At 43.5% G+C, this 27,949-nt stretch overlaps 1 protein-coding gene across 3 annotated transcripts in view; it reads left to right on the top strand.

The window, feature by feature from the left end:
- Positions 1-27,949, top strand: part of syt12 (synaptotagmin XII) — a 169,388-nt gene that overhangs the window by 118,199 nt on the left and 23,240 nt on the right. For 2 of the 3 annotated variants that reach the window (XM_055649694.1, XM_055649692.1), the window contains exons 2-5: positions 5,494-5,610; positions 6,010-6,068; positions 11,224-11,417; positions 27,247-27,639. In XM_055649694.1, the coding sequence (XP_055505669.1) occupies positions 6,035-6,068; positions 11,224-11,417; positions 27,247-27,639 (621 nt within the window). In that variant the 5' untranslated portion in view covers positions 5,494-5,610; positions 6,010-6,034. The remainder of the gene's footprint in view (positions 1-5,493; positions 5,611-6,009; positions 6,069-11,223; positions 11,418-27,246; positions 27,640-27,949) is intronic. The other variant, XM_055649693.1, reaches the window with a different exon arrangement.

Genomic DNA, 27,949 nt, shown 5'->3' with positions numbered 1-27,949 from the left:
TACAAAAAGTGAGAGATGCAATGTCCAAATGGAAATCTTTAAAATAATGCTGAAGTTTGATAAGACAGATATACCGGTGTTTTTAATTGTAGGAAGTTAAAAATAAGATATTATATTAACTCAAAATCCCTAAATAGAAAATAGGTGGAGGAGTAGGCCATTCGGCCCTCTGAGCCAGGACTATTCAATTTGAGCCATTCAATATGATCATGGCTGATTATCCAAAATCAGTACCTCTTTCTGGCTTTTCCCCCATATCCCTTGATTCCCTTAGCCCAAAGAGCTAAATCTAACTCTCTCTTGAAAACATACAATGAAATGGCCTCCAATGCCTTCAGTGGCAGAGAATTCCACATATTCAAAACTCTCTGGGTATTTTTTTTCCTTATCTCAGTCCTAATTGGCCTATCCCTTATTTTTAAACTGTGACCGCTTGTTCTGGACTCCCCCAGCATCTGGAACAATTTTCTTGTCCAATCCTCTAAGAATTTTATTTGTTTCTATAAGAAATGCCTTTCATCCTTCTATATTCCAACGAATACCAATCTAGTCGACCCATTCTTTCATCATACATTAGTCCCGCCATCCCGGGAATTAACCTGGTGAACCTACACTGCACTCCCTCAATAGTAATAATGTCCTTCCTCAAATTAGCAGACACAAATTGCATACAATAGGTGCAGTCCCACCAGGGTCCTGTACAACTGAAATAGGACCTCCTTGCTCCTTAACTCAAATCCTCTCGCAATGAAGGCCAACATGCCATTAGCTCTCTTCACTGCCTGCTTTACCTGCATGCTTACTTTTAGTGACTGCTGTACAAGCACACCCAGATCTCGTTGCATCTCCCCTTCTCCTAATCTGACACTATTCAGATAATAATCTGCCTTCCTGTTCTTGCCACCAGAGTGGATAACCTCACATAACTCAGAATGCAACTAGAGATGAGAATGTGCTAACGTCAATATAAAGAATGAGGTTGCCTTTAAGGAGCATTTAGATGCGGAGGAAAGGAACAGAAACAGTGGAGTTGCTGGCTCACAACATTGGAGACGGTGGTTCAATCCTGACTGCAGGTGCTATCTGTATGGAGTTTGCATGTTCTCCCTGTGAATTTTTTCCAGGTGCTCCGGTTTGCAAATTAATTGGTTTCTGTAAATTGTCCCCAGTGTGCAAGAAAGAACTATTGTACAGGGTCACTGGTCGGCGTGGACACGGTGGAGCGAAGGGCCTATTTCCAGGCTGTATCTCTAAACTAAACTAAACTAAACTAAACTAAACTAAACTAAACTAAACTAAACGTTTGTAGATGGAATGATTTGAGATAAGGTGAGAAAAAAACGAGTGAAGCATAAACATCAGCAGAAAACTATCAGCCTGAAAATCTGTTTTTGTTATCTAAAGGGCCTGTCCCACTTGGGAGTAATTTGCGCGTCATTTACGCGACAGGCCGGTAGTGACTGACGTGCGAAAATCGTCTAGCAGTACGACAGTCGTGCGCCAAGTGCTCTTGAGGGCCCTGCTTCTTTCAGGAGCCATTTGCGATGTTGTTTGTCTTTGTCCGATCTCCGTGGCAAGGATTTTCCCAGTGAGATTTTTTCAAAACTATGCGCACTTTATACCCGGGTGGTCACGTGGGGCGGCGCTCAAATGGCGTTCAAATGACAGGCAAATGGCACGCCGACGTTGTACGGGCGGCGCATGGTTACGGACGTTGATGCATGGTGATGCATAATAAATTAGCATAGGCAATATTTGTGCATCACTGCGAGTAACCATGCATCACCACGCGCTACACGTACGCCATCAGTACATCAGCGTCGCCATCAGTACGTCAGCGTGCGCAAGGGATACGTCACGCTGGTGGCGCGCAAGGATTTTGAGCATTCCAAAATCCTGGGTGCCGCACGTTACCGCACATCACTGCGTACGCCCCTATGCCTCACCACATGCCATGCACGTGTCACGACGCGCCAACCAATTTTTAGGATGTCGCATAAAAGACGCGCAAATTATACCCAAGTGGGACAGGCCTTTCATTGATCTTTGCCCTTTGATATAATTCAACCTGAATTATGAGATCTATTATACGTGGGATAACTGTCATACTGAATGGATGTTATTACTGTGGTTTATACCAGCTCCTAAAATTACTCTGGTTAATGAATGAGGTAAAGTTGATATCAGAAAGACTTATTATGTTGTCAAAGTCTATTGCACTCTGAGGGTGCATGATTCTACAGCTGCGTGATGATTTGGGTATCTTATGGTGTCATTTCTCCCTTCAGGTACATTTTCCAAAGAAATGTAGTGGTAGTAGTTAGAATACAGGGAATAATCCATCTTTCCTCTGCTTGTAGCTTTATACTGTGTTCCCATTCAAGTGCAAATTGGAGAATTGTATTGTACTGCTCTACCTGATTGACGGTTTCATGCCCATTGAGAATGCAGAATTGCCAAATTTATCCTTCAGTCTGATGTGTGTCAATTCTGAATAGTGTAAGTAATATTCCATCCACAGTCAGATTCATCCTCATACAAATTGCACTGTTGTTGAAAATTGCTGTCGACCAATTCTTGTCTCATTTAGTAAAATTATTTGGCATGACACTGACCAGAAGCATTGCGTATATTTTAAGAAAATCTTTCCAGTATTTAGTTTTGATATTAATACAGGTTTATTATTATCTCGTGTACCAAGATACAGTAAAACGAAATTCAGATAAATCAGATACTCTTCATGAATACAATCAATCCGTATACAAAGTACCTGAGTGCAGAATATAGATTTCAGTATTGTAACATTACAGTTCAAGAGAAAAAGTCCAACATCTGCAATGAGGTAGGTTGGAAGATTGGGACTTCTTTCGAGCTTATGGGAGAACCAGTCAGTAGCCTGATAACGGAGGGGAAGAGGCTCTTCTGGAATCTGCTGGTGCGTGCTTTCAAGCTTTTGTGCCTTCTACCCATTGGAATTTGGGGAGAAGATGGAATAACAAGGGTGAAAAAGGTCTTTGATTATGTTGGCTGCTTTCCCAAGGCAGCGTGACATGCACAAGGGTCAATGGTGGGGAGTCTGGTCTGTGTGATGCATTGGGTTGCAATCACAACTTTTTGCCATTTCTTGTGGTCTCAGGCAAAGCTGTTGCCAAACCAAACTTGGGCAGCTTACAACCCAGCGGCATGAATATTGATTTCTCTAATTTCAAGCAACCCTTGCATTCCCTCTCTCTCCATCCTTCTCCCACCGTAGTTGTCCTGCTAATTTTACTGTTCGTGTCCCCTCGTTATTACCTCCACAGCCAACAATCGACCATTGTGGGCTCTTTGGGCATTGGTGTTGGCTCTGATTTTTTCAGAACCTTTTCATACCTCTAGTTTCCCTCTCCCCTGAATCTCAGTCTGAAGAAAGATGTCGACCCGAAACGTCACCAATTCTTTTTCTCTAGAGATGCTGTCTGACCCGTTGAGTTACTCCAGCATTTTGTGTCTGTCTTCGATGTAAACCATATCTGTAGTTCCTTCCTACACAAGCTGTGATGCAACCTGATTAACCTTGCAGCCTGAGTGTATGGTTTCCATGGTGCATCTGTAGAAGTTGGTAAGAGTTGTTGGACACATGCCAAATTTCCTTAGTCTCCTGAGGAAGTAGAGTTATTTGGCCGTAACTTTAATGTGGTTGGTCCAGGGCCGATTGTTGGTAATATTTACATCTAGGAACTTGAAGCTCTCAACCATTTCCACTTCTTAAACATCATATGAATGAATCAACTTATTTATAGTGATAATGATGAGTGTCGGTGTGCCCATAACAGATATAACCACCAAATGAAAAATTGTCATTAAGTAGCTTGAGACCAGAATTGATGATGATGAAGATACTTTATTATCACATGTACCTAGGTACAGCAAAATTCTTTGTTGTACATACAATCTGGTAAAATCACACAGCAGACCTCACCTAGGTAGTACACAAAGTCACCCCATTTCTGGCACCGATAAAGTTACAAAAAATTCAACGAAAGGTCTTATCTTCTCCGCTGTTCTCAGTAAGCACTAACAGTCTTGTTACAATGTGCGAATGGGCACTGTGTAAGTGACTGATTGCAAATTCTTAGCACAATGTAACTGAACAATACACAATCAGTATTGTTCAATAGGAGACAGCAAATCAATGTAGAGTTGCTGAGCGCAGTGAAATAAACACCATACAAGCAGGGAGTGTCAAATGTGCATTGCCAAACTGAACAGCTCCATGGATGGACAATGACATATGGTGGGCAAGGTTCATATGAGGAGGACTGTGGCAAAACAGAAAGATATGAATACATTTTCAGATCAGAAATGTAATTGGCAAAAGCAGTTCAGTGTACAAAGTTGTAAAAGAGCAGCGAAAGTGGAAATTAAAAAAGACACAATGCTCTGGAGTGATGATTTCAGCTCTCTTCTGAGCCTTTTAGGCTAAGCCAATCCTTGTTAACATATGGGAAATTGAAATCCCCTGATCCTATAACCCTCTTATTATCACATCTACCGACTATTTGCCTAAATATTATGTCCTTCCATTCCTGTAGTTGGGAACCCCCATCAACACTACCATGAGCAATGGAAGGGATAAGGAAGCTAAAAACTGACTGGCCCATTTACATAAATGTAATAACATGCAGTGATTGCATTGATGAATGCGGCAGATGAAGGAAACTTTGAAGGGTTTTTTTGTCTTGCCGCAGATTTATCCCTTCTTCAGATTTATATCTATCTATATCACATTGAATGGCGGTGCAGGCTCGAAGGGCCGAATGGCCTACTCCTGCACCTATTTTCTATGTATTTCTATGTATCTATATATAAATCTGAAGAAGGACCCAGCCCACAATGTCACCTATCCATGTTCCCCAGAGATGCTGCATGACCCGCAAGTTACTCCAGCACTTTGCGCCTATGCTCTATTCTCCCACCAGCTGATCACTACTGGGGCAGCTCATGGGGCGGCACGGTGGCACAGCGGTAGAGTTGCTGCCTTACCACACCAGAGATTGGGGTTCAATCCTGACTACGGATGTCGACTGTATGGAGTTTGCACGTTCTCCCTGTGATTGCAAGGGTTTTTTCCGGGTGCTCCAGATTCCTCCCACTTAACAAAGACGTACGGGTTTGTAGGTTAATTGGCTTCTGTAAAGTGTTCCTAAAGTGTAGGATAGAACTAGTGTGCAGGGTAATAGTTGGATGGCGTGGCCTCGGTGGGCCAATGTCCATGCTGCTGTACCTCACACGCTACAGTTAGCTTTTGCTCTGAACATTTGGATGTCAAAAATGATTGACAAGCTGTGCTCCTTAAATCTTCCAAAGCCCACGCATTTTGACTTTCTTCTGATGAATTAGCAGCACATTGACTTTAAAGGCGACTATTCCTTGTGGGATGCCACATGACGTTTTCTATGTAATGGATGACTGCAGGTTAGTACAATAATAATAATGTTGTCTTTCCCACAGCAGATATGCCCTCCTGCAATTGGTCTGCAATTGGTGCCTGACATCAGAAACAAGCAGCAGGTTTTTATGCCTCCAGGAACATTGGAGCAGACAGTTGAACAGCACCTGTGCTACAAGGTAAGAGGAACATACTGAGTTGGGACATCAATGTCAATTGAAAGAAAGCACAATCATGGGCAAAGCCATAAGCACACCTTTTCCAAAGTCGGCATACTGTAGATCACGGCCTGGACTTATAGAGCCGTTAGAATTGATTTAAGACTCTAGAGACAGGTTTAGTGGGATATGGGCCAAATGCAGGCAGGTGGGACTAGTGTTGATGGGACATGTTGGTCGGTGTGGGCAAGTTGGGCCTAGTGACTAAGAGTCCATGATTCTGTACAGGCTGGGAATTCACGATCACAACAACACTTCAATTCATGACAAATATTTTAAGCTTTAACCTCAAGGGTTTTTACAGGCTCTCAACAGTTGGATAACTGTGCATTCTAAAATTGCCCTGTGTCCCATTCGCAGCAAAATCAAAAGCCGCCGACTCACCATGGAAGGAAATCCAGCAGAACATTCCGCAAGTGGTAAGTAGTGGAGCCCACTCTAAAAGAACAAGCAATGCAGCTTCATCAGTTAATACTCTATTCCAACCATGAGGAAACAGGTAGTGGATCTGAGAACCTGAAGTGTGACTTTGGGCAACAGCACAAAGTGGGCACTGTTGACCCATTCCTTCTCTCCAGAGATGCTGCCAGTCCCGCTGAGTTACTTTGTGTCTACCTTTTAATACCTCTCCTGATTCCCTGTACCCTTGAAGTTGGAGAAATGAATACAAGGTTATACCTCACGTACCTGATTGTAATCATGTATAGTCTTACCACTGATGGGATGGCACGCATCTAAAAAAGGTTCTCCCTGTATTTCGGTACGTGGGACAATAAACTAAACTGAACTAAAAGAAGATGGGTCCATTATCCAAACGTCAGTAATTGGGAAAATGCTGGAATCTTTAATAAAAGATGGTGTAACAGAACACCTTAAAAAAAATAAGAGGATTGAGCAGAGTCAGCATGGATTTGTGAAATAAATATCGGTTTTTTTAATTCTACTAGGGGTTTTTTTTTAGCTTAGTTTATTAAGGTACAGTGAAAAGCTTTTTGTTGCTTGCTATCCAGTCAGGGGAAAGACTATACATTACAGACAAGTCGACAACAGTGTATGACTAGTGGAATAGAGAAAGAGGAGCCAGTGGGTTTGGTACATCTGGATTTTCAGAAGACTTTCAAGAGGATTCTACATGAAAGACGAGGGAGTCCTGGGTTCGATCCGGACTATGGGTGCTGGCTGTACGGAGTTTGTACGTTCCCACCCGTGACCACGTGGTTTTTCTCCCAGATCTTCGGTTTCCTCCCACACGTCAAAGACGTACAGGTATGTAGGTTAATTGGCTTGGTATGTATAAATTGTCCCTCGTGTGTTTAGTGTAGTGTTAATGTTCGGGAATCACTGGTCGGCACGGACTCGGTGGGCTGAAGGGTCTGTTTCCACACTGTATCTCTAAACTAAACTAAACTAAACAGTCAGCAGAAAGACAACACATGATTCCAATCGAGCCAGCCACAGTGTACAGATACAGGATAAAGGGAATAACATTTATAACATTTAGTGCAAGATAAAGTGCAGCAAAGTCCGATCAAAGATAGATAAAAAGGAAAACGATATTAGAAGATTTAAGAGGAGCTTCATACAAAACGTTGCACTGTGAGGTGCCAATTTTTGTATGACTATATGAATATATGCCCTAGATCCTTTTGTGCCTAGTTCCATTTATAACCTCGTTGTCCATGGAAGGCATTTTATTCCTTCTAGCATACTCATCTGTACTAAAATTCGTTCATATCATCTGTATTTATAATTCCTTATTCAATTAGTGGTTGAAATCAGAAGATCTTTAGCTTTATTCTGCAACACCTCATGGCAAGTTAGTTATATATGGTTCCTTCAAGATGTATTTGAAAAATGACCTAGTTCTCACTGTGTGATTTAAAAAAAGTCCAACATTAATATAAATGCAAAAAACTCTTTTGGCAAATTACATTCTTGCAGACTTCTGTTCTGCACACTGGAGAAATGTGAACTGCTCTTCTAAAAGCTGATTAATTATTTAGTTCAATTAAAGGTTTTTTAGGTTTAATTATAACCAAAGATCTGCAATGTCTGATTAGCCTGCAGGGAGAAATAATACCACATAAACGGATCTGACATGAAGACATACATTGTTCTTGAAGAGGGTAAAAAAATCTCATGCTTTATTTTAACTTGCCCAAATAATCCATTGCCGAAGAAGGCCATTTGGCCCATTGGGTCCATGGCAGCTCCCCGCAGAGCAACCCCATTCACCCTCAATGTAGTCACAACAAGTCTGTCCATTATTTTCTCTGATGCATCTCGAATTCCCTAAATTGCCAGCTTCTTGACGGCCAAATACATATGCTTTCCGTAGCCTGAGCTCCATGAATCTTGTGGGAAAGGGATTGAATAAGATAGACCTGGAGAGGATGGCCTCACCTGGGGAAAGAAGTTGGGAGCAGAGCCTAATCGAGGGACTGCATATAACTATATAACCATATAACAATAACAGCACGGAAACAGGCCATCTCGACCCTTCTAGTCCGTGCCGAACACGTATTCTTCCCTAGTCCCATATACCTGCGCTCAGACCATAACCCTCCATTCCTTTCCCATCCATATAACTATCCAATTTATTTTTAAATGATAAAAACAAACCTGCCTCCACCACCTTCACTGAAAGCTCATTCCACACAGCTACCACTCTCTGAGTAAAGAAGTTCCCCCTCATGTTACCCCTAAACTTCAGTCCCTTAATTCTCAAGTCATGTCCCCTTGTTTGAATCTTCCCTAGTCTCAGTGGGAAAAGCTTATCCACGTCAACTCTGTCTATCCCTCTCATTATTTTAAAGACCTCTATCAAGTCCCCCTTAACCTTCTGCGCTCCAAAGAATAAAGCCCTAACTTGTTCAATCTTTCTCTGTAACTTAGTTGCTGAAACCCAGGCAACATTCTAGTAAATCTCCTCTGTACTCTCTCTATTTTGTTGACATCCTTCCTATAATTAGGCGACCAAAATTGTACACCATACTCCAGAATTGGCCTCACCAATGCCTTGTACAATTTTAACATTACATCCCAACTTCTATACTCAATGCTCTGATTTATAAAGGCCAGCACACCAAAAGCTTTCTTTACCACCCAATCTACATGAGATTCTACTTTCAGGGAACTGTGCACAGTTATTCCCAGATCCCTCTGTTCACCTGCATTCTTCAATTCCCTACCATTTACCATGTACGTCCTATTTTGATTTATCCTGCCAAGATGTAGCACCTCACACTTATCAGCATTAAACTCCATCTGCCATCTTTCAGCCCACTCTCCCAACTGGCATAAATCTCTCTGTAGACTTTGAAAATTTACTTCATTATCCACAACCCCTCCTATCTTAGTATCATCTGCATACTTACTAATCCAATTTACCACACCATCATCCAGATCATTGATGTACATGACAAACAACAGTGGACCCAACACAGATCCCTGTGGCACCCCACTAGTCACTGGCCTCCAACCTGACAAACAACCATCCACCATTACTCTCTGGCATCTCCCATTCAGCCACTGTTGAATCCATCTTGCTACTCCACCATTAATACCCTTAATGCATGCGGGGCCATTAATAAATTCTATAAGGAATTCAGGAGAAAATTCTTTACTCGCACAATATGTTCAAACCATATAACATTTACTCTGGAGTTTCAGTGAATGAGACAATGGGATTGACTTCAGTTTGGTGTGTCATGCAGGGTGCAGGGTTCCGCAACATATTGGAGTCAGGTTACTGCTAAAACTCATCCATGGTCTCTAGCTTCTTTTTAATTGTCTATAATCACCCTTGTAATTTAGTCAACCCTCACTAGCCAGTGACTAGTGGGGTGCCACAGGGATCTGTGTTGGGTCCACTGTTGTTTGTCATGTACATCAATGATCTGGATGATGGTGTGGTAAATTGGATTAGTAAGTATGCAGATGATACTAAGATAGGAGAGGTAATTTAGTCAACCCTCACGTCATTTAGTTTGAAGAAAGGTCCCGAACCGAAACGTCCATGTTCTCCAGGGATGCTGCCTGACCTGCTGATGTTACCCTGGCAATTTGTGCCTTTCCATGGTAGACCAGCGTCCGCAGTTCCTTGTTCATACTCTCTAACTTTCTTTCTCTTTTATTTGACGTCTCCCGCTCTTTCCTGCAAATACATCCGGTGGGCGGCGCGGCTCTGGCCAGCAGCAGCCTCTGCAGTCTGTCCACGTTTTATTATTTTTCTGTCTGTGTTTTAATGTAGTATTTTTTGTTGGGGTGTGTCAGGTTACTGCTAGGGAGGGGGAAACTTTTTAAATCTCTCCCTGCATGGAGACCCGACCTTTTCTCTAGGGTTTTCCGTTGTCGTTTGGGTCGCAACGAGGAGCGGCCTCCAACAGGAAGAAGCCAGGGACTCTGGTGCTACAACTCACCGTCGCCGTCGCGGGGCTGGCCGAGTCCGGAACGGGTGGAGCGGTGGAGGAGCGCTGCTGCTGCGGCCCGACCGGAGAGTCGGAGGCTCCAACGACAGGTCTGTGGACGGCGGCACCGGGAGCCCGTCCCTGGAGGGAGACCGCTTTTCAGGGCTCTCGCAACGGCGACTCCCCCGCCCGAGTTGCTCCGAAGAGCTCCTGGAGCGCTGCCTGACCTCACCGCCCCGCGCGATGGCCGCGGGACTCTGCGAGCGCACGCCGGGGGCTCTAACACCAAGACCCGGTGTGCGACCTCGCACCACCCGGCGTGGCTTTAATGGCCGCGGGACAATTGCCATCGCCAGCCGGGGGCTTTGACTTTGACTCTGACATCGGGGGGGGAAGAGTGCAGTGGAGAAATAAGTTTATTTGGCCTTCCATCACAGCGATGTGATGGATGTTTATGTAAATTATGTTGTGTCTTGGGTCTATGTGTTTGTATGTATGGCTGCAGAAACGGCATTTCGTTTGGACCTCAAGGGGTCCAAATGACAATAAATGTATCTTATCTTATCTTATCTTATCTTACATCTCTGTAAGGTGTTTTCATAAATCAAGGTTTAAATGCATTTCATCAAGAGTTCTGAAACAAGTGCTGGAAGAACTCAGCCAGTCTGGCAACATCTGTGGAGAGAGAAGACAGTTAACATTTCGGAGCAGGCAACCCTGCCTCAGAACTGGCGGCAGAGGGGAGGTGTTCCCATTTTCATAACAGGCCTGGGAGCTGCAGAATGAGGTGTGAGGCAAAAGGTGAAATGGAAGACAGACACGGGTCCGGCAGAAACTCTGGAGGAAAAGGATGGGTGACGTTTTGGATCTGGACCCTTCTTCAGACTAAACGTCACCTATCCATGTTCTCCAGGGATGTTGCCTGACCTGCTGAGTTATTCCCACATTTTGTGCCTTTCTTTGATAAACCAGCATGGTAAAGTACTGTAGTTTGACACAAAATGCTGGAGTAACTCAGCGGGTCAGGCAGCATCTCTGGTGAGAAGGAATAGGTGATGTTTCCGGTCGAGACACTTCTTCAGACTAAATGTAAATTAGATGAGACAACACCACTTTCTCTGTCCCCAGTGTTAACTGCAGCAACGTTTTCTTTTGCTTCCCACAGTGATCAGAAATCCAGCAACCTGGGAAATAGGCATCTATGGATCTGGAGTCGTGATTATCCTGGTGATAGTCGGAGTGAACCTGTGGAAACTCTGGAAGTCTGGGAATTACCCGGCGCCCTCTCCATTCCCAAACTATGATTATAGATACCTGGAACAAAAGTACGGGACTTCATACTCTGAGGTTAGGCAAAAGGTAAGGCCAGAATAATTCTCCAACTGATTTTAGAGAAACATAGAAACATGGAAAATATGTTCCGGGAGTAGGCCATTTGGCCCTTCGAGCCAGCACTGCCATTCAGTATGATCATGGCTAATCACCCAGAATTGGTACCCTGTTCCTGCTTTCTCACCATTTCCCTAGATTCCGTTAGCCCTAATAGTTATATCTATCTCGCTGGTGAATACATCCAGTGAATTTGCCTCCACTGCCTTCTGTGGCAGAGAATTCCTGAGATTCACAACTATCTGGGTGAAATAGGTTTTCCTCATCTCAGTCCTAAATGTCCTACCCCTTATTCGTAAACTGTGATCCCTAATTCTGGACTGCCCCAACATGGGGAACATTTTTCCTGCATCTAGCCTGTCCAATCCCTTAAGAATTTTATATATTTCTAAATCATTCTAAATTTTATATAGTGAATATAAGCCCAGTCGATCCATTCTTTCATCATGTCAGTCCCGCCATTCTGAGAATTAACCTGGTGAACCTACGCTACACTCCCTCAATAGCAAGAATGTCCTTTCTCAAATTAGGAGACCAAAACTGCACACAATACTCCAGGTGCATTCTCACCAGGGCACTGTACAACTGCAGTAGGACCTTATTGCTCCTATACTCAAATCCTCTCGCTATGCCAACATGCCATTAACTTTCTTCACAGCCTGCTGTACCTGCATGCTTACTTTCACTGACTGATAAACAAGGACCCCCAGATCCCGTTGTACTTCTCCTTTTCCCAACTTGACACCATTCAGATAATAATCTGCCCTCTTGTTATTGCCACCTGAATGGATATGTTCACATTTATCCACATTATTCTGCATTTGCCATGCACCTGCCCACTCACCCAACCTATCCAAGTCGCCCTGCAGCCTCATAGCATCTTCCTCGTAGCTCACACTGCCATCCTGCTTTGTGTCATCCGCAAACTTAGAGATGTTACATTTAATTCCCTTGTCTAAATCGTCTAAGTTCCTTTGTCTAAATTTTCTGTGATTTTCATTCCAATAATTTTCCATGTGGGATTTGTGCCTAAATTTGGAAAACAAAAGGCTGGTGGTCCATAGTTAAAGAGCAGGGAAGAGCGACTATTCGGACTTTACTGGACTTTATCTTACACTAAACGTTATTCCCTTTATCATGCATCTGTACACTGTGGATGGCTCGATCGTAATCATGTATTGTGTCTCTGATGACTGGTTAGCACGCAGCAAAAGCTGTTCACTGTACTTCAGTACACACAACAATAAACTAAACTAAACTGTCACCACTTTCAAGAATGAGCACGGCCAGAGTGGGCTGAGTGAAGTACCGTGTTGTAATTCTACTGGTCAAAGAAACGGATTTTCAAGAATATTTCAAAGGAGGGGCTACACAGGAGGAAATTGCGAAATACTAGGGCCGAGACAGCTAAAGGCCTCGCTTATGTCCATGGTTGAGTGAAGAAGTTTGGACATGCTCATGAAACCAGGTGTGGAGGAGCACTGGGGTGTTCCAGAGCTGCAGAAGGCTACACACGCAGAGAAGTGATCGGTCAAATGTCACCTCTGGGTTGCGTGGTTGTGGTTTGACCAGCTCCAACTGCTCGTCTGTATTAGACACAAAGTGCTGGAGTAACTCAGTGGGTCAGGCAACATCTTTGGACAAAATGGATAGGTGATGTTTCGGGTCGGGTGAAGGGACCCCACTCGATACGTCACCTATCTATTTTCTCCAGAGATCCTGCCTGACCCACTGAGTTACTCCAGCACTTTGTGTTTATCTATGGTATAAAACAGCATCTACAATTCCTTCTTATTACATGTATGCCTGTCTATATTATTGGCTCAAGTCTTCATAGCCAATTGTACTTTGCTGGTGCAATCAAATCCAGGCTAAGGATGGTACTGATAGTTTAATGGTGGAGGTGTTTAATGGTAGAGTCTCTGATGAGGTTACAGCCCAACATCCGTGTACTTTCAGCTCACCCCTTCCTGGGGTATTTCACATGGCCGTTGATATCTACAACAACCTCCACACCCACAATCACCCAGGATCAAGAACAAAGGAGTTGCCTCACAAACCTGACCTGTTAAACATCAGATGGAATACAGCTTGCAGATCTGTTAACGTACACAGAATGTTAGAGTAGTTCACCGGGTCATGCAGCATCTCTGGAGAACATGGATAGGTCACCTATCCATAATCTTCAGACATGCTGCTTGACCTGATCAGTTATTCCAGCACTTTGTGTCCTTTTGAGTAAACCAGCATCTGCAGTTTCATGTTTTTACATGCAGATAGAGAATCAGAGAGTCATACAGCATGGAAACAGGCTCCCACACCGCCCAACATGTCCCATCGACACTAGTCCCGCCAGCCTGCGTTTGGCTCAGACCTGTTAAGTGCATTCAAGAGTTAAGCGTCACCTCTCTAAATGAGCTGTAAAAATATCTCCTAATACAATGTTCATAAATTGTCTAAATGCATTCAAGGACAAAAGCCTGGAGACAAAGAATGTTACTGGTTAAAATGGTAAATGGTCCAGGTACCTTTCTGCTCATTAGGAAAGCCTCTCAAGCTTCCCAGCTGAACACATTGAAGACTGATTCTTGCACAACGTATTAAAATTGAGGACAACTGGATGAACAGCCATAGAAGAAGAATTGAACCCAAGTGTGTGACAGACCTGGATTAACTTGCTCACTGTCTTATCTCCAAGTACCTGCTCCTGTCAATTACCTAACAACTTGGCACTGGAATATAAATAGGTTTTAGTTGCAGTGTTTGAGGTGAGTATCCAGTGAGTAGTTAGCTCCCTGGTCTTCCACTACTGAGTCATAAATCTGAGCACGGTTCAGGCACTTTGGCTGAAAACCACTTCTCCTTGCTGACTGATGTGCCTGTTAAATGAGCTTAGCCAGTCTAAAGGGACAACAAGCATAGCAGCTCCTATAATAGACGGCCTGGTGGTCAGGATCCTATCCACGGAGACCTTGCTTTCAACAGAGACCTAAACTAAACATAAATGGTAGAGCAGGAGGTCACCCTTGTGACTCCAGAAGATATATGACCTAAAGAAAGGACCTGACCTGAAATGTTACTTATCCATGTTCTCCAGAGATGCTGCCTGACCTGCTGAGTTACTTCAGCATTTGGTGTCCTTTTTTATAAACCAACATCTGTAGTTCCTTTTTATGCCATTTTGTTCAATGCATAGTGGTTTCAGAGATGTATCTCACTCAGGGAAGTTAAACTGTGGTCATAAGATGGACCATTCGGCCCATCAAGTCTACTCCGCCATACAATCATGGCTGATTTATCTCTCGCTCCTAACCGCATTCTCCTGCCTTCTCCCCATAACCTCTTACACCCATACAAATCAAGAATCTATCTATCTCTGCCATAAATATATCCACTGACTTGGCCTACTCAGCTTGCTGTGGCAAAGAATTCCACAGATTCACCACCCTCTGACTTCTGACCTGAGATTTTTTTTCTGACCGCTGTGACTGGCTGAATTATTTGAACATGGGTTGCGTATTAGTGCACCAGCTACATGGTCTTGATAAAGTGCATATTAGTCCAAAGGCAAGAAGATCCAATTTTAGATATTAAATTGCAAGGAGACCCCTCCCTTGCTGGTATAATCCTTTATAAGTACGCAGGTCAAGCAACTATATTGTCTCAGTGATGTCCTTGAGTGTGTGCTGGTTTCCATGTGTGTGTGTGGATAGAATGCTTACACCTTGCACTATTTGTGCAGCAGAGTGTGGTCTTCAGTCATCTTGGACCTTCTTGCCTTGGGATCAAAACTCCTTTAGTCAGCATGTTGGCACAGCAGTAGAGTCGCTGCCTTACAGCGCCAGAGACGTGGGTTCAATCCTGTGGGGTGCTGTCTGTACAGTGTTTGTATGTTCCCCAATGACTGCTTAGGTTTTCTCCAGGTGTTCCAGTTCACTCTCACACTCCAAAGACGTACAGGTTTGTAGATTATTTGGCTTTGGTAAAAAATTATGAATTGTCCCTAGTGCGTAGGATAGTGCTAGTGTACGGGGATCGCTGGTCGGCATGGACTCAGTGGGCCAAAGGGCCTGTTTCCTTGCTGTATCTCTAAACTAAACTTGCTTTGTCAAGACCATGTAGCGATGTACTAATACCCAACCCATGTTCGAATAATTTACAAAAAGGCAGCCCAGAAGCAAGGTGTAAGCAATATGATAACAAGGAACTGTAGATGCTGGTTTATACCAAAGAAAGACACTAAATGCTGGAGCATCAGTGGGTCACGCAGCATCCTTGTAGAAAATGGCCAGGTGACCTCATTTTGGGCCATGTTCTTCAGAGATGCTGTCTGACTCACTGGGTGACTTTGTGTCTATCTTTGGTGGGAAGCAATCCGCAATCCCCAGGGACTGTTTAAGAGAGGGAAAGAGGGAGAGAGTGAGGGAGGGGGAGAGATGGAGAGAGAGGGAGTGTGACAGTGGGAGAGAGAGGGGCAGAGAGGTGGAGCGGGAAGAATGGAGAGAGTGAGGGAAAGAGAGTGAGAAAAGGGGAGGGAGAGGGTGGGAGAGGAAAGGGAGGGGGAAGAGAGGGAGTGAGAGGGGGAGGGAGGTGGAGAAGGGGAGAGGGACAGAGTTAGAGGGACAATAAGAGGGGGGAGAGGGAGAGAAAACAGAATCTGTCATTCTAATCTTAGGCTGAAGTGTGGGTAGAGAGAAATGTTTGTGACATCCCTGAGTGGCCAAACATGCTAGGAACGTGAACCAGGGCAGTGCCGGATTTAGATGAAGAGAGGCCCTAGGCTATTCCACTTGTGAGGGCCCTCCCAATCCCCACAAATAAGCTTAGTTTTATTACTAACCTGACAGGGGCAGCCACAATACTACAGGTAGGTTTCTAGCAACGATTATCAGCTCTACCCCTAGCATTGCTCCTTGCCAACTTCCTAGTTCAAATATCTTTGCATTTTCCTACTTACCCCTGTGTTTTGACTTTTGAAGCCTGAAAGTATCCAAAGATGTTCCCTCTACCCGCCATCACTACTTACTGGAGCACGTGTGAAAGTTTGCCGGACCCCAGTGCCGCCAGATTGATACCGATGTGCAGCCGAGCGTGGCCAATGAGATAAGGGGCTGGAAAGCTGCGCTTTTTAAAAATGTATTTATTGCCGGTGCTAGTGTCGAGTTATCGGCTTAAAACAGTATTATTCTGAAATGGAGGGCAAGGACAATTACTAAAGGGTTGTTTAGAGACTACAGTGCGTTGTGACAGATATGTAAGAAAGGCTTATGACAGTGTCAAAAATATTATACACCGGAAGCCCCCTAGATTTTGAGGCCCTAGGTTTTAGCCTGTCAAGCCTGTAGGTAAATCTGGCACTGAACCAGTTGTATAACAATAGGGGATTCAGAGAAGATAGAGGTTCATTTTGTCCTAGAGATGAAGGATTTGAGTGGACCTATCATCAGACTTCCCCAGCGCACAAATTCACACCCCATTTCACTCCTGCTATCAGGAAGCAGACCATAGGAGCAATGAAAACAGTAATACCCAGCTTCAGGAACAGCTTCTTCCATTTTTTTTTCTCATGTATTATATTGTTTAGAGTACTATGTTTACATATTCTGTTATACTGCTGCATGTAAGAATCGTATTGTTCTATCAGGGACATATGACAATAAAACACTCTTGACTCTTGAACAGGGTCCAGTCCTGATGTAGGGTCTTGCCAAGTACATCAGTCATCCCTCTCTGCCCCTACAGATGATGCCTGACCCACTAAGCACCTCGCTCAGTTTGTTATTTTGCCACAGACATTGTATTGGAGATATGTTCATCCTGTAACCAAAAGTTTTAATGGATATTTCATGTCGACTTTGTTGATCGAATTTAACAAACAACATCACGATAAACCTAAATTGTGTGCTTTGTTGCACCATAAATATCCTTTCATAATTGAAAAACTTACCTGTATAAGAAAACGATTATTTTAATCATGGAGTTTGATTCGTCTGTTGGGTCTCCCTTCTGGTTTGCATAACTAATGCAACTTATTTGTCATAAATGTACGAACAAGATTTAAAAAATGGCATCAGCTTATAATTTGCTGTGGACCTCATTAAAGTTCCTGTGATTCATAGTGGTTGTTCACATTATGCCAACATAAACCCAGTTTAATACTGCAATAGTAAAGTTATGTGAAGCAGGTGGATGCTTGCCAATTTAGCTCATCATTAAGCAGTTTGATATGTTCATAAGTTCTAGGAGCAGAATTAGGCCATTCGGCCCATCAAGTCTACACCGCCATTCAATCATGGCTGATCTATCTTTCCCTCTCTACCCCATTCACCTACCTTCTTCCCATACCCCTGACACGTACTTATCAAGAATCTGGCAATCTTTGCCTTAAAAATATCCACTAACTTGGCCTCTATAGCCATCTGCGGCAATGAATTCCACAGATTCACCACCCTCTGACCAAAGAAATGCCTCCTCATCTCCTATTGTACGTCCTTTTATTCTGAGGCTATGGTCTCTGGTCATGGACTCTTCCACTAGTAATAATAATAATAATAAATAATAATAATAATAATAAACTTTATTACGGACTCGAGGTCCAGACAAGGGGCAACATTACATTAAAAAAATGCATTGCATATTGAAAATATCATAAAATACATATAAAATCTTAGTATATCACATAAAAGCATCATAGATTATATATATTTTAAAAAATGAAAAAAACACAATACATAAGTTAAAAATCCAGATTAAAAGAATGATCAATGTCCTACAACAAGACAATGATACCAGTGTCTCCACAACTGGGATTCGTAGCGTGTAGTGCTAACCCTTATGTTTGACCACAATAATTACATTTTTAGAGTCATTTATCCTGCAAATGAATTTATACATGTGATTTCTTAGGATAGCTTCTAAAGTACTGACTCCTGCAGCCACAAACATATTACTGGCACTACACCATCTAGGTTTCCTTAGCAGTGTTCTCATGGCATCGTTATATGCCACCTTTAGTCTCTGCAAACTTGTCTTTCCATAGTTCGACCACAGGTGCGCAGTGTAGAGTGGTGTGCAGTATGCTCTAAATAGCGACATCTTCACCACATCTGCACAGTAGAAACATCCTCTCCACATTTACTCTATCCAGGCCTTCAGGGGCCTAACTAAAGTAGTTTTTGCACCGACTCTGACAAGTAATACCACCCACCATTATTGTTGGCATTTATTTATAGACCTTGAGAGAGTCAGTCAATTAAAAATCTAGATACCTAAATCAACACTGTGCCATATCATTCATGATTCATGGCAATTAAGGCTAGATTTGTCGAGGCAGTCAAAGTTCACTCCTTACGAATGACAATGCATTAAACAAAATGCAGGGGACCTGGAGAAAAGTCATCTCACATAACGATAGGAAGTGCTAAAGTCGTGGTCATAAGTGAGTACAATGCATCTTCTTAAATTTGGATAGTGCAGAGAAACAGATTGGCTTTGTAGACATTTCTATGATGGCTTTCTAGGTTATCTGTCACTGTGGCACGTTGCAGCATGAATTACATCATTATACTGCAGCAGGGAGAGAAAAAAATAATTTGCTGGGATATTACCACAAATGTCATGATAGAAAAGGATTTTAAATACCACCTTTCACAGCCTTAGGCTGCCCGAAAGCACTCTGAAATGTTCTCATGTGAATGGCATAATGGTGACACTACTACACCAGAATCTAAAACTCTGGAATCTTGGGATCTACTACTGTCGGTGTGGCGTTTGCATGTTCTCCCTGTGATCCAATGGGGCTCCCTTGGACATTCCAATTTGTCACCACATCCCAAAGATGCATCAGTAGGTTAATTGGCCATGGTCAATTGTCCATTGTGGGTGATATGAGAATCGAGGACATGTGAAATATGTTGCAGGGAACTAAATGGAAGATTAGGAAGGTTCTCTGAGATAGCAAGGATTTGATAGACCAAATGGCCTCCTACATCAAAAGGCAATATAAAAATGGAAACACAACTCACTTATACAGATAGAAGACTTTTAGTCCATTGTCCAGATTCCATCTCTGGATTCTTCACTGCTCCACGCTCTCACTAAAGTTCAGCAGATATCTTCTGTTTCAGATTTATGTCCAATTCCCTTCTGAAAGTTGTTACTGAATTTTGCAAAGTTTGCTTTGGATTATTATATCACTGGGCACACAGTTCTCCTAATTTTCTCCCTGATTCATTTGACATTGATCCTGAAGCTGTGCGTTCTAGTAATATAAACATTTTTGTGGAAATAAATAGATTCCTCTCATTTATACCATCAAACCCCTCACAATAATGTCAATCTCCATTAAATGTCCTCTGGACCATCTCTGGCATGCAGACAACCCTAGTGTCACAAGTCCCTGCACATAACTCAACTTCTTTAGAGATGGGATCATTCTTGTTTAATCTCTCTAGGGCCTTGGAATCCTTATTAAAGAACAGTGGTCTTCAGATGCAAGTTAGATATAATATTTGTATGATTTATATGATTATGGAAAAAGAACAGAGTGTTATCCATTTGATACCTTGATTTACCCTTATTGACTTTGGACATTTTGACTAATCACTGACTTGTCATCCAATTTAGGACTTCACTTAGATCAGTGGAAACTCTAATCTTTAGATCTCATGTTACCTTGATCTCTGTATGCTTCCCACATCTGCATTTAATTAAATTTAACAAAGTGAATGTTATTGTTAAATAAAAACTGGCTCAAACCCTTGGGAGTAAACACCATTAGTCAGAAGTTTCCTTATCTGATTAAACCTTGCATATAACTTGGAGACAAAGAAAATGCACTTTTAGTTTTACAAGAGTTTTCAATTATATCTTGCAGCGCTATCTAGAGTATAGTTGTCATTCTACCGAATGCTAAGAGCATGAATATGCATTATTCTAATTAAACCCTCTTCTCTTTGTAGCAAAGGTTCTAGGCCAATATGAATATGTACGACATTGTGCTCCACCATATTATGCTGAAAATTGTAAGAAAATGATCTCTCATCGGAGGTTGAGGGGAATTCTCCCATTGTACTTCACTACTTTTTCTCGGATGGTAGAGAGTAAAAATCCTCCTTGATCACAATAACCAAAGTTGACCTATTAGTTTTCCTCTTGGTTAGTAATAAAGTCAAATCCGAGTAGGACCTTCACAGTGAATGGCTGGCCCAGAGGAGTGTGGTCGAGCAGCGGGATCTAGGAGTACAAGCACACACACAGTTCCCTGAAAGTGGCATGACAGGTAGATAGAGTGGTGAAGGGGGTATTTTTTGTTACATTGGCCTTCATCAATAGAATATAGACAATAGAGAATAGGTGCAGGAGTAGGCCATTCGGCCCTTCGAGTCAGCATCGCCATTCACTGTGATCATGGCTGATCATCCACAATCAGTACCCCGATCCTGCCTACTCCCCATATCCCCTGACTCCGCTATCTTTAAGAGCTCTATCTAACTCTCTTGAAAGCATCCAGAGAATTGGCCTCCACTGCCCTCTGAGGCAGAGAATTCCACAGATTCACAACCCACTGTGTGAAAAGGTTTTTCCTCATCTCCGTTCGAAATGGCTTACCCCTTATTCTTAAACTGTGGCCCCTGGTTCTGGATTCCCCCAACATCGGGAACATGTTTCCTGCCTCTAGCGTGTCTAAACCCTTAATAATCTTATATGTTTCAATAAGATTCCCTCTCATCCTTCTAACTTCCAGAGTATACATGTCCAGCTGCTCCATTCTGTTTGCATTTGACAGACCCGCCATCCCAGGAATTAACTTTGTAAACTTATGCTGCACTCCCTCAATAGCAAGAATGTCCTTCCTCAAATTTGGAGACCAAAACTGCACACAATACTCCAGGTGTGGTCTCACTAGGGCCCTGTATAACTGCAGAAGGACCTCTTTGCTCCTATACTGCTCAACTCCTCGTGTTATGGCCAACATGCCATTTGCTTTCTTCATTGCCTGCTGTACCTGCATGCTTACTTTCAGTGACTGATAAACAAGGACCCCCCAGATCTCATTGTATTTCCCCTTTTCTCAACTTGACACCATTTAGTTAGTAATCTGCCTTCCTGTTTTTGCTACCAAAGAGGATAACCTCACATTTATCCACATTAAACTGCATCTGCCATCTGCCCACTCACCCAACCAGAGTAAGTCACCCTGTATCCTCAGAGCATCCTCCTCACAGTTCTCACTGCCACCCAGCTTTGTGTCATCTGCAAATTTGCTAATGTTGCTTTTAATCCCTTCATCTAAATCATTAATGTATATTGTAAATAGTTGCTGTCCCAGCACCGAGCCTTGTGGTACCCCAGTAGTCACTGCCTGCCATTCTGAAAGAGACCCGTTTATCCCTACTCTTTGTTTATTGTCTGCCAACCAATTTTTTATCCATGTCAGTACCCTACCCCTAATACCATGTACCCTAATTTTGCCCACTAATCTCCTATGTGGGACCTTATCAAATGCTTTCTGAAAGTCTAGGTATATTACATCCACTGGTTGTCGCTTGGCCATTTTCCTAGTTACATCCTCAAAGAATTCCAGAAGATTAGTCAAGCACGATTTCCCCTTCATAAATCCATGCTGACTCGGACTGATCCTGCTACTGCTATCCAAACGTGCCGCTATTTCATCTTTTATAATTGACTCCAGCGTCTCCCCCACCACCGATGCCAGGCTAACTGGTCTATACTTCCCTGGTTTCTCTCTCCAGCCTTTCTTAAAAATTGGGATAACATTAGCTACACTCCAAACCACAGGAACTGATCCAGAATCTATACCGTTCAGGTTATTGAGTACAGAAGTTGGATACAAGATACAAGATACAAGATACATTTATTTGTCACATGTGCCAGATGGCACAGTGAAATGAGATCACCGTACAACCATACAATAAAAATAAAGAACACAACACACGATAGAATATAACATAAAACATCCCCACACAGCAGAATCACACAGGATGGAGCATTATGTTATTGCTACACAAGATGTTGGTAAGGCCGCATTAGGAGTATTGTGCTCTGTTTTGGTCACCTTGCTATAGAAAGGATGTCATTAAGCTGGAAAGAGTGTAGAGTATATTTACGAGGATGCTGCCAGGACTCAAGAGCCTGAGCTATAGGGATAGCTTGGGCAAGCTAGGATTTTATTCCTTGGAGCACTGCAAGCTGTGGAGTGATCTTATAGAGGTGTGTAAAATCATGAGGGAAACCAGGATCCAGAGACATAGGATTAAGGCGAGAGAGGAAAGATTTAATAGGAACCTGATGGGCAGCGTCTCCGGGGGTGGTGTGTTTACGGAACGAGCTGCCAGTGGAGGTAGTTGAGACCAGATACACTAACAAGATTTAAAATACATTTGGGCAGATACATGAATAGAAAATATTTAGAGGGATGTGGGCCAAATGTGGGCAAATAGACTTAGCTTGGATGGGAACATTTTAGTCAGCATGGACGATTTTTCCAGCATCTGCAGTTCTTTCTTAAACGGTGATTGATTAATGTGATTGACAAAGATGTATCATTGAGTCACACAACATAGGCAAGGATGTTCACATGCTGATTGTGGCTCTGGATTTTGTTCCTTGTTTTTGGTTCCGAAAAGTAATTTCCTTCCATTTGCTTCAGTTCCTCCTTGTTCTGCTGCAATGCTCTTTCTCTCAGCACTGACAGAGAGCCAAACCTGTCCAATGGGACTTCGTCAAGGCTAATCAGTAATCATACAGTGGGAGCTTCATGGAAACAGCCATGCATGAGTCACTCTCCAGTTTCCCATTGAGTGAATCATCAATCTTTATTCATTTCTAATTCTGCAAACAACAGTATATTGAAAGCTTTTCAGATTCAGGATGAGAGATAATAGCTGAAGTTCCAGATGACTTGCATTTATATAGCACGTTTCCTCAGATATCCCAAAGTACCTCAGAGATCATGAAGGTAGACAAAAATGCTGGAGAAACTCAGCGGGTGAGGCAGCATCTATGGAGCGAAGGAATAGGCGACGTTTTGGGTTGAGACCCTTCGTCAGACTGATGTGGGGGGGAGGGGGAAGAAAGAAAATAAGAGGCAGAGACAGTAGGCTGTGGGAGAGCTGGGAAGGGGAGGGGAAGGACGGTGAAAGCAAGGACTACCTGAAATTGGAGGGCAATGTTCTTACCGCTGGGGTGTAAACTAGCCAAGCGAAATATCAGGTGCTGCTCCTCCAATTTGCGGTGGTCCTCACTCTGGCCATGGAGGAGGCCCAGGACAGAAAGGTCGGATTCGGAATGGGAGGGGGGAGTTGAAGTGCTGAGCCACTGATTGGTTATTGTGAACTGAGCGGAGGTGTTTGGTGAAGCATCGCCAAGCCTGCGCTTGGTCTCACCGATGTAGAGCAGTTGACACCTAGAGCAGCGGATGCAATAGATGAGGTTGGAGGAGGTGTAGGTGAACCTCTGCCTCACCTGGAAAGACTGCTTGGGTCCTTGGATGGAGTCGAGGGGAGAGATAAAACGGCAAATGTAACATTTCTTGCGGTTGCAGGGGAAAGTACTAGGGGAGGGGGTGGTTTGAGTGGAAAGGGACGAATTGACCAGGGAGTTATGGAGGCAACAGTCTCTGCGGAAAGCCAAAAGGGGAGGAGATGGTAAGATGTGGCCAGTGGTGGGGTCCCGTTGGAGGTGGCGAAAATGTTGGAGGATTATATGTTGGCTGGTAGGGTGGAAGGTGAGGACAAGGGGGACTCCGTCCTTGTTACGAGTGGGGGGATGGGGAATGAGAGTGGAGCTACGGGATATAGAGGAGACCCTGGTGAGAGCCTCATCTATAGTCAAAGAAGGGAACCCACGTTCCCTAAAGAATGAGGACCTCTCGAATGCCCTGGTTTGGAACACGTCATCCTGGGTGCAGAATGAGGCATAGACAGAGGAATTGGGAGTAGGGGATTAAGTCCTTTCAGGAAGCAGGGTGGGAATAAGTGTAGTCCAGATAGCCATGTATATGGAAATAAGTTTGGTGGGATAAGAACAAGCAGAAACAATGGGTCTGCCAGGACAGTCAGGTTTGTGGATTTTGGGGAGAAGATAAAATCGGGCTGTGCGGGGCCGGGGAACGATGCGGTTGGATGCTTAGGAGGGCAGAGAGCTGGAAGAGAAGAAGCCAGTGATGGTGCTTGAGATAGTGGCCTGGTGCTTGTCTGTGGGGTCATGGTCCAAAGATAAGCAGGAGGAGATGTCTGAGAGTTGGCGCCTGGCCTCAGACCAGTAGAGATCATGAAGATCTTTTGAAGTGAGTGGCACGGTGGTGCAGCGGTAGAGTTACTGCCTTACAGCGCCAGAGACTCAGTTTCGATCCCAGCTACGGGTGCTGTCTTTACGGAGTTTGTACGTTCTCCCCGTGATCGTGTGGGATTTCCCTGAGTGCTCCGACTTTCCTCCAACGCTCCTGAGACGCACAGGATTGTAGGTTAATTGGCTTTGGTGAAAATTATGAATCGTCCCTAATGTGTAGGATAGCGCTAGTCAGCACGCTGGTCTGCACGGACTCGGTGGGCCGACAGGTTTGTTTCCGTGCTGTATCTCTAAAAGTCTAAAAGCCTAAAAAAATGTTTAAAAATGTAGTGACTGTAGCACTGTAGAACATATCAATCTAATTGAATAAAAGCTTGAAAGATACAGCATGGAACCAGGCCCTACAGACCATTTTATCCACGCCGGCCATCGATTACTGGTTCACATTAGTTGTATGTTATCCTACTTTCACATCCGCTCCCTACCCAAGAGCACCAATTTACAGAGGCCAACTAACTTACAAACCAGCAGGTCTTTGGGATGTGGGAGGAAACCGGGGCACCTGAATGAAACCCACAAGGTCATAGGGAGAGTATGCAAACTCCACACTGACAGCACCCAAGATGAGGATTTGACTAGGGTCTCTGATACAATGAGGCACAATGCTTCCATAATGATTAAATAAAATGTCTTTATACTTTGATTGAGGGATAATTGTTGGATAGGAATTACTGATGACCTGTACTCTTCTTCAAAATCGTGCCACAGGATTTTTGACATCCTCCTGCGAGGGCAGGTAGAAAAAAAGAACTGCAAATGCTGGTTAACGCAAAAAAGATACAAAGTGCTGGAGTAATTTAGAGGGTCAGGCAGCATCTCTGGATACAATGGATAAATGTTGTTTCAGGTCGGGACCTTTCTTCGGATGCTTCGGCAGTCTGAAGAGCGGTCCCAACCTAAAACGTCACCTATCCATGTTCTCTGGAGATGCTGCCTGACCCATTGAGTTACTCCATCACTTTGTGTCCTTTCAGGGCCAATGGGTGCTTGGTTTAACATCTCACTTGGTGGTACATCTGTTAGTGCAGGGCTCCCATAGAACTACATTGATGTTTGCCTAAAATGTTTCTCCTCAAGTCACTTGTGCCACAACCCTCTGTCTCAGGCCTGAGAGCTGTCTGCTGAGCCTCAGCTGAACTGTTGATCAGTACCAATCCACGGACAGCACCATGCATGTGTTAAGCTTGCAGTGAAGTGATTCAGTGCAGCTTCTAGTCATCAAGCCACAGAAAGATGCAGCAAGGAAACAGGCACCACAAGTCCACGTTAAATATCAACTACCCACTTACACTAATCCTACATTAATCCCATGTTTTATTCTCCCCATCTTCTAATTTCATGAACTCCCTCCCCAGGTTCAACCATTCACCTACACACTAGGGACAATTTACAGTAGTCAATTAACCTACCCACCTATACAACTTTGTGGTGCGGGGGAAACCAGAGCACTCGTAGAAAACCCAAAGGATCACAGGGAGAACATGCAAACTCCACACAAAGAGTGCCCAAGGTCAGGACTGAATCCAAGTCTCTCGCACTATACGGCAGCGGATTTACCAGCTGTGTCTCTGTGCCACCAAGGCTCAGAGATTTTTGAGGAAAGTTTCCATTGACCTCATTATATTCCTTTAAACCATGGAGATTATGTTCGCAAGTCATAGGAGCAGAAGTAGGCTATTCAGCCCATCGAGTCTACTCTTCTGGAGATGCTGGAGAAACGCAGCGGGTGAGGCAGCATCGATGGAGAGAAGGAATTGGCGACGTTTTGTGTCGAGACCCTTCTTCAGACAATATGGACAATGTTGCCTCATACGGAGATCTAGGAACCCAGATCATTGCACCGTTACTCAATTACTGAGAGTGGAACTGATTTAAAAATGCATTCAACTGAAGTGGGCATGGCTGAACAGTCCACCGCCAGTCCATAAAAGTGATATATAGCACACTGAGTTATCAGTTAATATCCCCACACCATTCAGGAGGCAGTATCAGTTCAAATTTTGTTAGTCAGCTAGATCCTACTACAGATAAAATTTCCTATTTCTTTCAGGAATATTTGCTATCTGTTTTTTTTTTTTTCATTTAAAACCATGTTGCAAAGGGTTGTTTGTGTAAAAGGACTATAGGGATTGTCTTTTATAGAAGCAATCTGATATAGCCAGCATTTAGCCATGCACGATAATTCATCCATTTGAAATATCTTCGATGCCGGGGTTTATCTGGAGCAAACACCATTGCTGCAAAAGCACATTGTTTCAGCAAACAAATCACCATCGTTAGTTATGGCTTTGGGATGCTGAAATCTGATCTATTAAGCCAATTTTAAGCTCGGCAGTCCGTCGCGGATGACAATTGCTTGCCTTGAACCGCAAACAACAATATGCATTGGCGCTTGTGCTGACTGTTTTATTTCTCCTTCTTTTCTCAGAGAACAGCGGCTTTGAGTTATAAGAAGCCGATAGAGAAAGGTTTCCCCAGCCAGCACTCAAGCCTCAAGATAGACGAAGCTTATGACACCATCAACGAGCTTGGGACTCTGGAGCTAATGACGAAGGATGTGGAGTTGAGTTCCTACGGATCGATGAAAAAATCCGTGTCGACGGACTCGCTGAATTCCATATCTTCGATCGGGAACAACTTTGGCCACGACTTCACTGTGGGCCAGATCGAGATGAGCTTGGAGTACGATGTGAGCTCAAACACCATGCACGTCACTCTGGTTCAAGGGAAGGACTTGTTGGAGAAAGAAGATGCCAACTTTGAATCTTGCTTTGTGCGCATCAGTTTGCTGCCCGATGAGCAGATTGTTGGGATTTCTCGGGTAAGTTGGTTGAATTTCTACTTTTTCATGTTTGAGCTGAGGTTTCAATGGATGGTGATGAGAACAATTCAGGCTGAGTGATTGAATATACTCATGGTTCAATGGTTCAGTGGTTCAATGGTCCTTTTATTATCGCCTATACCAAGTTACAATGAAATTATTTGTTTGCATACAGTCATAGAGTCGCATAGCGTGGAAACAGGCCCTTCAGCCCAACTTGCCCCACTCCGGCCAACATGTCCCATCTACACTAGTCCCACCTGCCTACTTTAGGCCCATATCCCTCTAAACCTGTCCTATCCATGTACCT

The sequence above is a fragment of the Leucoraja erinacea genome, chromosome 18, assembly GCF_028641065.1.
Source record: "Leucoraja erinacea ecotype New England chromosome 18, Leri_hhj_1, whole genome shotgun sequence".
NCBI classification, from domain to species: domain Eukaryota; kingdom Metazoa; phylum Chordata; class Chondrichthyes; order Rajiformes; family Rajidae; genus Leucoraja; species Leucoraja erinaceus.
The sequence above is the reverse complement of the archived record's forward strand: the minus strand, read 5'-3'. Positions and strand labels throughout refer to the sequence as shown.